The 14,230-nt window shown below is 44.4% G+C and overlaps 1 protein-coding gene across 1 annotated transcript in view; it reads right to left on the reverse strand.

The window, feature by feature from the left end:
- Positions 1-300: 300 nt before the first annotated feature.
- USP45 (ubiquitin specific peptidase 45) overlaps positions 301-14,230 on the reverse strand; it is a 478,824-nt gene continuing 464,894 nt past the window's right edge. Inside the window, 1 exon segment of the mRNA XM_063917030.1 lies at positions 301-444. Within this exon segment, the coding sequence (XP_063773100.1) occupies positions 314-444 (131 nt within the window). The 3' untranslated portion in view covers positions 301-313.

Below are 14,230 nucleotides of genomic sequence, written 5' to 3' on the forward strand. Positions count from 1 at the left end.
ACAGTCACATGGCATGCGACTGTGTCAGTCAAAGACCATCTGGCTGTGTTCACCTCCCATGTGACCAAGCCAGTTAAGTGGTTAAGTGCAGTCAGGAGTTAGATGGTTGTCATTGCCTTTACATAAGTGTTACTGCATTGGTTTTTCTGTTGTATAAACTGTTCCACAGCTGTTAGTAGGGAGAAGATGCATGGTAGAAGAAATGAAGAAAACACTAACTGGAAATTCAGTACAATTTTTCTTTCTTTAGTGCTGATCTGTCTTGTAAAATGCAATATAGGATATGAACCTGACACAAAGTGTAAGAACATTTTTATTGTAATCGTTCATAAAACAAAAGATATGCCTGAGAACGGGGCACTCTAGACTCAGGAACCATTTGTACATGTGTGTCGCTGACATATACCCACTGGCTGGAAGAAGGTCCCGCTCCATCCTTTAAAGCTGCAAAGCAAACACAAAAGTCAGTATTAAAATAAAACGTGTCTATCATAACAAAAAACCAACACAAGTAACAGTGTAAGTCTACATAAGACAGAATATGCAATAGTTTACTAGCTGAGATTGTCCACCTCTCATGTATTCATTCTCTTCTCTCATGAATTCTCCTCAATCATGCTTCAGTTTCTACATTTCTGTATATGTTGTACTTTTTGATTTAATAAATATATTTCCTTATGTGGCCTCTATTGCTTTGTATTTGTATTTCTCCGTGTCTTTCTTCTCAATATTTTCCTTCTCAATTTCACTACTCTCCCTTTTCCCATTGAGCTGCATTTATCCATAGTTGAACATTACTATAGTACAAACTCCACCTGCTTTCAGCTGCTAATTGTTTTTCTCTGATTTTATTATTGGGTGCATGGAAACATAATGACAGCAGAAAAGTCACTCCAAAGACACAGTAAGTACTGTGCAATTCAAAGGTAAGACATTGACTGTGATAAAATTATCCTGAGGAAAATTATAACTTAGACCCTAACCGAATGCTCAGGAGACGTGTAAGCTCAAACATGTTTACAACCAGTAAGATGTGGCACTGTTGTACAGGGAGACTCAAGACAAAAGCATGCACTTTTATATGGGAAAACAAAAGGATTTAGAGGAAAACTAGATCTAAAATACAGCTGTTTATTACACATATACTACTAAAATTAAAATATAAATATGTAACTGGAGCATAGACATCATTTGAACATGAAATAAGCATTGCTTTTTCTGACAGGATTTTATATTCACGCACTTTCTAATTCTTCTGAAGTAATACTACAGTATAGGGTTGGACTGGCCCACAGGGGTACAGGAGAACCCCCAATGGTGGCCCACCTCCTTTCTCTATGAATAAGGTTCCAGACTGTGCACTTGAATTACGCATGTTACATTATACTACACAGGACTGTGGTGTATTCTCTACATTGTATTGCTGTTATTAATCTGGTACATTATCATGCATGCACTAACAGTATTTACTACATATATTTATCAAGTGTCAAGACCATGCTCTCTCTAATGATTAGCTAAGCCTCTGTGGTAGCTGGTCACACAGTCTCACACCCCCTCTGACTGGCCACACACCGAAGCATGCGCCCCAACCACTGCACTGGTCCGGTGCGCCCTTCATACCCCAGTCCGACACTGCTATAGCAAATAATTATGTTAGTGTGTACTGTGAACTTGACATTTAAATGTTGCAAGATAATCTTTCATATTATATCAACCTGCCATCAAATCGGGACATTGCATTGAATATTAAGGAAAAAAAAATAAGAATTTACTTACCGATAATTCTATTTCTCATAGTCCGTAGTGGATGCTGGGGACTCCGTAAGGACCATGGGGAATAGCGGCTCCGCAGGAGACTGGGCACATCTAAAGAAAGCTTTAGGACTATCTGGTGTGCACTGGCTCCTCCCCCTATGACCCTCCTCCAAGCCTCAGTTAGGATACTGTGCCCGGACGAGCGTACACAATAAGGAAGGATTTTGAATCCCGGGTAAGACTCATACCAGCCACACCAATCACACCGTATAACCTGTGATCTGAACCCAGTTAACAGCATGATAACAGAGGAGCCTCTGAAAGATGGCTCACAACAATAATAACAACCCGATTTTTGTAACAATAACTATGTACAAGTATTGCAGACAATCCGCACTTGGGATGGGCGCCCAGCATCCACTACTGACTATGAGAAATAGAATTATCGGTAAGTAAATTCTTATTTTCTCTAACGTCCTAAGTGGATGCTGGGGACTCCGTAAGGACCATGGGGATTATACCAAAGCTCCCAAACGGGCGGGAGAGTGCGGATGACTCTGCAGCACCAAATGAGAGAACTCCAGGTCCTCCTCAGCCAGGATATCAATTTTGTAGAATTTTACAAACGTATTTGCTCCTGACCAAGTAGCTGCTCGGCAAAGTTGTAAAGCCGAGACCCCTCGGGCAGCCGCCCAAGATGAGCCCACCTTCCTTGTGGAGTGGGCATTTACAGATTTTTGGCTGTGGCAGGCCTGCCACAGAATGTGCAAGCTGAATTGTACTACAAATCCAACGAGCAATAGTCTGCTTAGAAGCAGGAGCACCCAGCTTGTTGGGTGCATACAGGATAAACAGCGAGTCAGATTTCCTGACTCCAGCCGTCCTGGAAACATATATTTTCAGGGCACTGACAACGTCTAGCAACTTGGAGGCCTCCAAGTCCCTAGTAGCCGCAGGCACCACCAATAGGTTGGTTCAGGTGAAACGCTGAAACCACCTTGGGGAGAAACTGAGGACGAGTCCTCAATTCCGCCCTGTCCGAATGGAAAATCAGATAAGGGCTTTTTCAGAATAAAGCCGCCAATTCTGACACGCGCCTGGCCCAGGCCAGGGCCAACAGCATGACCACTTTTCATGTGAGATATTTTAACTCCACAGATTTAAGTGGTTCAAACCAATGTGACTTTTGGAACCCAAAACTACATTGAGATCCCAAAGTGCCACTGGAGGCACAAAAGGAGGCTGTATATGCAGTACCCCTTTTACAAACGTCTGAACTTCAGGAAAGGAAGCTAGTTCTTTTTTGGAAGAAAATTGACAGGGCCGAATTTTGAACCTTAATGGACCCCAATTTCAGGCCCATAGACACTCCTGTTTGCAGGAAATGTAGGAATCGACCCAGTTGAATTTCCTCCGTCGGGCCTTACTGGCCTCGCACCACGCAACATATTTTCGCCAATTGCGGTGATAATGTTTTTGCGGTTACATCCTTCCTGGCTTTGATCAGGATAGGGGTGACTTCATCCGGAATGCCTTTTTTCCTTCAGGATCCGGCGTTCAACCGCCATGCCGTCAAACGCAGCCGCGGTAAGTCTTGGAACAGACAGGGTCCTTGCTGGAGCAGGTCCCTTCTTAGAGGTAGAGGCCACGGATCTTCCGTGAGCATCTCTTGAAGTTCCGGTTACCAAGTCCTTCTTGGCCAATCCGGAACCACGAATATAGAGCTTACTCCTCTCCATCTTATCAATCTCAGTACCTTGGGTATGAGAGGCAGAGGAGGGAACACATACCCTGACTGGTACACCCACGGTGTTACCAGAGCGTCTACAGCTTATTGCCTGAGGGTCCCTGGACCTGGCGCAATACCTGTCGAGTTTTTAATCATGTGGAAGACTTCTGGGTGAAGTCCCCACTCTCCCGGGTGGAGGTCGTGCTGAGGAAGTCTGCTTCCCAGTTGTCCACTCCCGGAATGAATACTGCTGACAGTGCTATCACATGATTTTCCGCCCAGCGAAGAATCCTTGCAGCTTCTGCCATTGCCCTCCTGCTTCTTGTGCCACCCTGTCTGTTTACGTGGGTGACTGCCGTGATGTTGTCCGACTGGATCAACACCGGCTGACCTTGAAGCAGAGGTCTTGCTAAGCTTAGAGCATTGTAAATGGCCCTTAGCTTCAGGATATTTATGTGAAGTGATGTCTCCAGGCTTGACCATAAGCCCAGGATATTCCTTCCCTGTGTGACTGCTCCCCAGCCTCGCAGGCTGGCATCCATGGTCACCAGGACCCAGTCCTGAATGCCTAATCTGCGGCCCTCTAGAAGATGAGCACTCTGCAACCACCACAGGAGGGACACCCTTGTCCTTGGTGACTGGGTTATCCGCTGATGCATCTGAAGATGCGACCCGGACCATTTGTCCAGCAGGTCCCACTGGTGCGTGGAATCTGTCGAATGGGATCGCTTCATAGGAAGCCACCATTTTACCCAGAACCCTTGTGCATTGATGCACTGAGACTTGGCTCTGTTTTAGGAGGTTCCTGACTAGCTCGGATAACTCCCTGGCTTTCTCCTCCGGGAGAAACACCTTTTTCTGGACTGTGTCCAGGATCATCCCTAGGAACAGAAGACACGTCGTCGGAACCAGGTGCGATTTTGAAATATTGAGAATCCAATCGTGCTGCCGCAACACTACCTGAGATAGTGCTACACCGACCTCCAACTGTTCCCTGGATCTTACCCTTATCAGGGAATTGTCCAAGTAAGGGATAACTAAAATTCACTTCCTTCGAAGGAATATCATCATTTCGGCCATTACCTTGGTAAAGACCCGGGGTGCCGTGGACCATCCATACGGCAGCGTCTGAACTGATAGTGACAGTTCTGTACCATAAACCTGAGGTACCCTTGGTGAGAAGGGTAAATTTGGACATGAAGGTAAGCATCCTCGATGTCCCGAGACATCATGTAGTCCCCTTCTTCCAGGTTCGCAATCACTGCTCTGAGTGACTCAATCTTGAATTTGAACCTCTGTATGTAAGTGTTCAAAGATTTTAGATTTAGAATCGGTCTCACCGAGCCGTCCGGCTTCGGTACCACAACAGTGTGGAATAATACCCCGTTCCCTGTTGCAGGAGGGGTATCTTGATTATCACCTGCTGGGAATACAGCTTGTGAATGGCTTCCAAAACTGTCTCCCTGTCAGAAGGAGACATCGGTAAAGCCGACTTTAGGAAACGGCGAGGGGGAGACGTCTCGAATTCTAATTTGTACCCCTGAGATATCACCTGAAGGATCCAGGGGTCTACTTGCGAGTGAGCCCACTGCGCGCTGAAATTCATTGAGACGGGCCCCCCACCGTGCCTGATTCTGCTTGTAAAGCCCCAGCGTATACTGAGGGCTTGGCAGAGGCGGGAGAGGGTTTCTGTTCCTGGGAACTGGCTGATTTCTGCAGCCTTTTTCCTCTCCCTCTGTCACGGGGCAGAAATGAGGAACCTTGTCCACGAAAAGACTGCGCCTGATAATACGGCGTCTTCTCATGTTGAGAGGCGACCTGGGGTACAAACGTGGAATTCCCAGCTGTTGCCGTGGCCACCAGGTCTGAAAGACCGACCCCAAATAACTCCTCCCCTTAATAAAGCAATACTTCCAAATGCCGTTTGGAATACGCATCACCTGACCACTGACGTGTCCATAACCCTCTACTGGTAGAAATGGACAACGCGCTTAGACTTGATGCCAGTCGGCAAATATTCTGCTGTGCATCACGCATATATAGAAATGCATCTTTCAAATGCTCTATAGGCAAATATATACTGTCCCTATCTAGGGTATCAATATTTTCAGTCAGGGAATCCGACCATGCCAACCCAGCACTGCACATCCAGGCTGAGGCGATTGCTGGTCGCAGTATAACACCAGTATGTGTGTAAATACCTTTTAGGATACCCTCCTGCTTTCTATCAGCAGGATCCTTAAGGGCGGCCATCTCAGGCGAAGGTAGAGCCCTTACAAGCGTGTGAGCGCTTTATCCACCCTAGGGGGTGTTTCCCAACGCACCCTAACCTCTGGCGGGAAAGGATATAATGCCAATAACATTTTAGAAATTATCAGTTGTTATCGGGGGAAACCCACGCATTATCACACACCTCATTTAATTTCTCAGATTCAGGAAAACTACAGGTAGTTTTTCCTCACCGAACATAGGCCCTCATTCCGAGTTGTTCGCTCGGTATTTTTCATCGCATCGCAGTGAAAATCCGCTTAGTACGCATGCGCAATGTTCGCACTGCGACTGCGCCAAGTAACTTTACTATGATGAAAGTATTTTTACTCACGGCTTTTTCTTCGCTCCGGCGATCGTAATGTGATTGACAGGAAATGGGTGTTACTGGGCGGAAACACGGCGTTTCAGGGGCGTGTGGCTGAAAACGCTACCGTTTCCGGAAAAAACGCAGGAGTGGCCGGTGAAACGGTGGGAGTGCCTGGGCGAACGCTGGGTGTGTTTGTGACGTCAACCAGGAACGACAAGCACTGAAATGATCGCACAGGCAGAGTAAGTCTGGAGCTACTCAGAAACTGCTAACTCGTTTGTAATCGCAATATTGCGCGTACGTCGGTCGCAATTTTAAGAAGCTAAGATTCACTCCCAGTAGGCGGCGGCTTAGCGTGTGTAACTCTGCTACATTCGCCTTGCGAGCGAACAACTCGGAATGAGGGCCATAATACCCCTTTTTTGGTGGTACTCGTATTATCAAAAATGTGTAAAACATTTTTCATTGCCTCAATCATGTAACGTGTGGCCCTACTGGAAGTCACATTCGTCTCTTCACCGTCGACACTGGAGTCAGTATCCGTGTCGGCGTCTATATCTGCCATCTGAGGTAACGGGCGCTTTAGAGCCCCTGACGGCCTATGAGACGTCTGGACAGGCACAAGCTGAGTAGCCGGCTGTCTCATGTCAACCACTGTCTTTTATACAGAGCTGACACTGTCACGTAATTCCTTCCAACAGTTCATCCACTCAGGTGTCGACCCCCTAGGGGGTGACATCACTATTACAGGCAATCTGCTCCGTCTCCACATCATTTTTCTCCTCATACATGTCGGCACAAAAGTACCGACATACAGCACACACACAGGGAATGCTCTGATAGAGGACAGGACCCCACTAGCCCTTTGGGGAGACAGAGGGAGAGTTTGCCAGCACACACCAGAGCGCTATATATATACAGGGATAACCTTATATAAGTGTTTTTCCCCTTATAGCTGCTGTATAGTTAATACTGCGCCTAATTAGTGCCCCCCTCTCTTTTTTAACCCTTTCTGTAGTGTAGTGACTGCAGGGGAGAGCCAGGGAGCTTCCCTCCAACGGAGCTGTGAGGGAAAATGGCGCCAGTGTGCTGAGGAGATAGGCTCCGCCCCCTTATCGGTGGCCTTATCACCCGTTTTTCTATGTATTCTGGCAGGGGTTAAATGCATCCATATAGCCCAGGAGCTATATGTGATGCATTTTTTGCCATCCAAGGTGTTTTTATTGCGTCTCAGGGCGCCCCCCCCCCAGCGCCCTGCACCCTCAGTGACCAAAGTGTGAAGTGTGCTGAGAGCAATGGCGCACAGCTGCAGTGCTGTGCGCTACCTTGTTGAAGACAGGACGTCTTCTGCCGCTGATTTTCCGGACCTCTTCTGCCTTCTGGCTCTGTAAGGGGGCCGGCGGCGCGGCTCTGGGACCCATCCAAGCTGGGCCTGTGATCGTCCCTCTGGAGCTAATGTCCAGTAGCCTAAGAAGCCCAATCCACTCTGCACGCAGGTGAGTTCGCTTCTTCTCCCCTTAGTCCCTCGATGCAGTGAGCCTGTTGCCAGCAGGTCTCACTGAAAATAAAAAACCTAATCTAAAACTTTCACTAAGAAGCTCAGGAGAGCCCCTAGTGTGCACCCTTCTCGTTCGGGCACAGAGATCTAACTGGGGCTTGGAGGAGGGTCATAGGGGGAGGAGCCAGTGCACACCAGATAGTCCTAAAGCTTTCTTTAGATGTGCCCAGTCTCCTGCGGAGCCGCTATTCCCCATGGTCCTTACGGAGTCCCCAGCATCCACTTAGGACGTTAGAGAAATCAGTAATAGGCACACTGTATCCAGATACGAAATGACAATTTTAAAAAGTGTAAATAACTATACTTACTGCCATGAAAACAAAACTAATAAACAGCATAATATTAAAAAACAAAACACTTAGCAATTTACTGTATGTTGTCTTTCTCAGTTTTGTAAAATCCGACACATACAGATGTAGCCACCTTTATCTTGAGTGGCTGCGGCGTTTGTCCCGTTCGACCATACGCAGCGTACTGGGGCGTAGCGAGGCGCGCCTAGTCACAGAGAGGCTATCTAATCGCACGGAGACAGACATTTGACGTTTGGCGTTACCTTTACGTGTAATACCTGCGATCAGCCACCAGATGTCGCTTTTTACAATCACCACTGCGCATGCGTGTGGTCTCCCGTAAAATACAATACTGAAATACATAATAAGGACTACTTTACTAAGGCGTCTCATTACGCTGCATACAGTAAATACTGTACTCATTACGCTGCATTATTTAATACAGTACTGTATATACGACACCGACGCAAATAGTACAGCATACAGTATATGATCCATCTACAATACTTTATGAATACTGTTTAGAGGAAAATGTGTGGTTTCTGCGCTATCTCCAGTTGAGATAGGGAAAGAACCTTCTGTAGGAAAGTTTAAGATGAGTGTACAGTTTAAAGTTCCAAAAATGCCCAAAAATTATTGCTTTCCTTATTCTTTCTGGTGAGTCATTGGGTCTCCAAATCTTTCTTCCAATTTTTGGTTCAGAGGGATGTTAATTCTTCATCTCCAATGTATAAAAGAAAAGATAGGAGAAACCACAATAGTGTAACTCAATTTTAATAAGAACAAATGCAATAAAACATATGGCTGGCAGCGTACCTTAAAATAAGGTGTATATATCACACCAAGTCTCGTTTGTAAAATGTCTGTGGTGAATTCCTGGTATGGGAATCCCTTCAGGATCAAAGCTGGGTCGCTGTCCAGGCAGATGCTGTTCACCAACGCGTTTCGGCTCTCCTGAGCCTTTTTCAAGGTGTTTGGGCTAGTAGTATTCTGGGTATATATATACCCCTTACTGCGATATCATTGGTGGATCCTTTCCAGGAAGTGAATTTTCCTTAATGTATATCGTTTAAGGCTGTAGGAGAGGAGACTGATGGAATGTGGGCTCTGCTGCTGCTGTGAGATTTCTCACAGCAGCAGCAGAGCCCACATTCTTTTATACATTGGAGATGAAGAATTAACATCCCTCTGAACCAAAAATTGGAAGAAAGATTTGGAGACCCAATGACTCACCAGAAAGAATAAGGAAAGCAATAATTTTTGGGCATTTTTGGAACTTTAAACTGTACACTCATCTTAAACTTTCCTACAGAAGGTTCTTTCCCTATCTCAACTGGAGATAGCGCAGAAACCACACATTTTCCTCTAAACCATATTTTGGCCCTACAGGTGGGCATAGAGGTTTTTGCAGCTCTCCGTTTGACGCACCAAATTTACACTTGTTCTTTGTACTTTATGAATACTGTATGTGAGCGTCCAAGTCCCGCAGACAAAACATACAGTACTGTAAAACCAGTAGTGTACACTGTCGCAAATGGATGTGTGTTACAAGTTCACTATTGCCTCTCAAGATTAGGAATTTTGTACAGTATGTTATCGTCCTAATCCCGTAGCCATTACAGCATAATCAAAACCAACGGATTTATACATTTGTCTGCGGCGAAGTGGTGAAGTGTTTCGCTTCCTATACTCAGAGTCCAGGGTTCGATTCCTTAAGTACGAATGCATGTTAGTTTTTTTCAGACACTTTATTATTTTTTTTATTCACATACTGTAAACCAGGGCATACAGTAGCTGCATGAGCGGTTCTATGCGATCGAGTCCGGTGTACCATAATGTGCAGGTTCTATGCAGGTTAAGGTTCTATGCTCCGTACAGTACACATACAATTCTGTAGCTGGGCAGACTGAATAGAAATGGCTACCACCTATGACTCCTTGCCCCACAGAGGCCCTAGGCTACGGAGCAAGTAATAGTCCAGATTGTACAGACTATGGGGCAATGCTGAAGGAGCGTCACAATCCCCTAGCTAAAATACACAGTATGCATATTATGGTACACCGGACTCGATCACATACTGTAGCACACTGGCAAAATGGCCGCCGCCCCTGAACCCTTGTGCAGGTTATGGGGCAATGCTGAAGGAGCGTCACAATCCCCTAGCCAAAAATACACAGGGGAGATAGGGATAAGCTACTGTAGGATTGCATACAGTATTACGGTACACCGGACTCAATCGCATAGCACACTGTCAAAACGACCACTACCCATGAACCCCCACCTCCTGAACCCCCACCTCGTGGCAGGCAGCAGTTGGGTATGGAATGAGAAATGGCATAAGCTGTGCAGGCTACGGGGCGATGCTGAAGGAGCGTCACAATCCCCTAGCCAAAAATACACAGGGGAGATAGGGATAAGCTACTGTAGGATTGCATACAGTATTACGGTACACCGGACTCAATCGCATAGCACACTGTCAAAACGACCACTACCCATGAACCCCCACCTCCTGAACCCCCACCTCGTGGCAGGCAGCAGTTGGGTATGGAATGAGAAATGGCATAAGCTGTGCAGGCTACGGGGCGATGCTGAAGGAGCGTCACAATCCCCTAGCCAAAATACACAGAGATAAGCGAGGTCTATGCACATTACAGTACGTTACACCGGGCTCGGTCACATAGCAAACTGACAAAACACAAGTTTTACAGTACATACAGTAAAGCAGGCCAAAGCTGCAGGAGAGTTTCTACTGTAAAGGTTCTATGCACCGTACGGTAATGTACACATACCTGTACAATTCTATAGCAGGGCAGACTCAATTGAAATGGCTACCGCCTGTGACTCCTAGCTCCTAGGAGGCACTCAGCTATGGAGCAAATAACAGCACAGATTTTGCAGGCTACGGGGCAATGCTGAAGGAGCGTCACAATCCCCTAGCTACAATACACAGGGGTGATAGAGATAATCGAGTGGCTGGAGGGGGGTCCCCTTGATTTAAGGGGCCCCCACTCCTCCAGGGTACTCCGGCCAGGTGTGACTAGTTGGGTATTTAATTCCATGGCCGCAGGGACCGGTATAAAAGTCTCCCCCGGCTGTGCATTATCTGTCCAGCTAGTGGAGCCCAGTGCTGATTCAAAAAATATGGGGAACCCCTACGCTTTTTTGTCCCCCTTATTTTTTGCACCAGGACCAGGCGCAGAGCCCGGTGCTGGTTCTAAAAAGATGGGGGATCCCGTGTCCATTTTTTCCGTATTCCTGCCGGAATTCGACTGCAATTGCATATACAGTACTGTACCCCTTAATGTCACTGCTTACAGTATACAGTATTTAGACATGAGCTTGTGTACAGTATCTGTCATGAGGTGCTTTTTTCACTGACACTATAACTTTTTTCTATTGTAATATACTGTACAGAGGCGGCAAACTAGCCAAACGGGAGTAATCAGCTTCTGCAGAATAAAATGAGATGCTACAGTACATGCCTATATTCTGTGAGTGACTGCGGCTCTATGAAATTAAATCAGAAAATTTAAATATGAAATGCATTACTAATGTGTGGCATTACTGTACTGTATGTGTATAAGGTGTACTACAATATTTTCTGGTGTAACATAAGGAAAGGGCACTACTGCATGGTCTAATGCAGTGGTTCTCAAACTTGGTCCTCAGGACCCCACACAGTGCATGTTTTGCAGGTAAACCAGCAAGTGCACAGATGTATTCATTACTAACTGACACATTTTAGAAGGTCCATACAGTAGGTGGAGCTAATTTTTTCACTTGTGATTCTGTGAGACCTGCAAAACCTGCACTGTGTGGGGTCCTGAGGACTGAGTTTGAGAACCTGTGGTCTAATGTAAATAAAGATGAATGTGGTGGGGTGTAATGTGAATAAGGGGCATTACTGTTAGGAGTAATGTGGTACTATGATATGATGTCATGAGAATAAGAGACACCACTGCATGATATAATGTGAATAAAGTTGCAGTACTGTGTTGTGTCATTTCATCTTCGGGTATTATTGTGTTACCATGCCCCTTCCCAGCAAGAACATACTGTACACTGTTTTGGGCTGGCACTAAATGTGCACATTGTTCTTATTTAGATTATAGGGGGTAGGAGCGCCAAAATGGGTGATGGTGCTGGGAAAGGGGTGCAGGGTTAGAGGCGGAACTACGTAGCATCTGTGCAAGAGGGCATCAGCCAAAATCTAGCCTAGGGCATCATGTTGGTCAGGTTTGGCTCTGATAATACTGTATACTGTACTCTTACTGTACTTTGCATTCAATACAGATACTGTTTGCACACAGGTTTTACATGAATCATTGGCAATGCTGCAGGAGTGTCTCATTAGGCAATCTAAAATATACCACGACTATGGGTGGGGATACAGTAGGGAAGTTCTGTCACCATAAGCTGTCTGCTGTGTATAGCATATTTCCATCTGAGATGCATTTGTGTGTTTGTAATAAGAAAAAAACATTTTACTGTACATTTAGTGGATACAGTATTTCTCCCCCATAATGACGTATCATACTGTACAGGTACCCTCATGTACTGTACCGTACCATACTGTAAAATTGAATATTTATTGGAAAAACATCAATATTAATGTAAAAATAAAGTATTACAACATCCGATTCCATGTACTGCACTGATCAAAATGTACAGTACTCTTATTCAGGACTTATAAAACTGAAAATAACTGTTCATACACATCAATAACATTACTACTGTATAATATTCTACATTAGTTTATGCAATAATCAGACAAAGGCAATTTTATCATTTTTTTTAATAATGCACCAATTTAAAATTTTAAACAGAAAATACAGTACAGAACTACATATTTGTGGCTTGACCATTTCTTTCGACTACAACAGGTAATACTTTATACAGGTGATTTATATAATTATTACAATGTTCAGGTGTGAGTACTTCTAGCCAAAATTTCTTTATCCCATCCACCAGTTGCTGTTTTGTTGTTGGCTTTGCAACACTCCTAACGTACCTCTTCAATTGAGCCCACACTAATTCGATTGGGTTCATGTCTGGTGATCTATATAAAAATAAAAAAAAAGCGTATAGAAAAAATTAATTACATTACAGTAAATAGAGAAAATTAAACATACAATATTGTACTGTTTATTAAACAAAATTTTTTTTTACAGTACTAGAGTGCTATCCAAAATTTTACTTGTACACTGTTGAAAGAATACTCACTCTGGTGGCGTGCGTTCCCAATTCATACCTTTCTCTTCCATAAATTTGGCTGAGGCGGAGTGTTTAGGATCATTGTCTTGGAATATCCTATGGTGAGTTGGGTAATATTTATTCACAAATGGCACCATACATTCCTCTACTATTGTTTCTTGGAAAAATTTCTTATCCATGATTCCTACAGAAATCAAAAAATGTTGTTCATTAATAAGCAACTCCTTTTATTGTGCAGTTACACGTACTCTACAGTACAACATGTATTTTTACAGAACACAGGCACAGAATAAAGTATAGTACTGTACCTTCGAAAAATAATAGGGGACCAGCTCCTAATCGTGATATGCCTCCCCATACATGGACTTTCAATGGATGCTTTGGGCGTGGTTTTAAAGAGATATGGTTACGTTTCCTGAATGACATTCTGGAGAACCGCTCAAGGGCAACAGACGATTCATCTGTGAAAATGACATCATCAAATGTTTCACCACTCTCAATCCATCGCCGTGCCTGTTCCACTCTCTTTTCTTTATTCACATCTCTTATCATTGGAGATATCCTGTGAAGAGCCAAAAATAATGAAATCAGATACAGTTATGAAATTACAGATTTACAGATTACTGTATATACGGTAGACTGTATGTGCAGTATACTGTATTATATACCTACTGTATACATTAAACTGTACATACAGTACATTAAGTTACGTACAGAGTAATATATATATACATACTGTACATACACACAAACACACACACACAGTATACAGTATGTAATCATCACAATAAGCCGGCAATGCTTCATTGCTGTCTCTGAGTGCCTATACAGTAGGTATCTCTTTTGGGATAGAATATATACAGTATATACACACACACATACTGTATATAGTATAAAGTACACACTCTGTATAATGATTTATGGCATTATTATATCACGTATCAAGGGATTATTAACAGTGCATTTACTGTATGGTTTATACTGCTTTCAGTATTTTACCTTGTTGCGCCAAAGGTCCATCCCATTTTCCGTCGCATCCTTCTGATGCTGGTGGCCGATATGTCCAGGTCATACTTGGAATGGAGAATTCGTTTTATTTGCAG

This window comes from Pseudophryne corroboree, chromosome 4 (assembly GCF_028390025.1).
Source record: "Pseudophryne corroboree isolate aPseCor3 chromosome 4, aPseCor3.hap2, whole genome shotgun sequence".
Lineage (NCBI taxonomy): Eukaryota > Metazoa > Chordata > Amphibia > Anura > Myobatrachidae > Pseudophryne > Pseudophryne corroboree.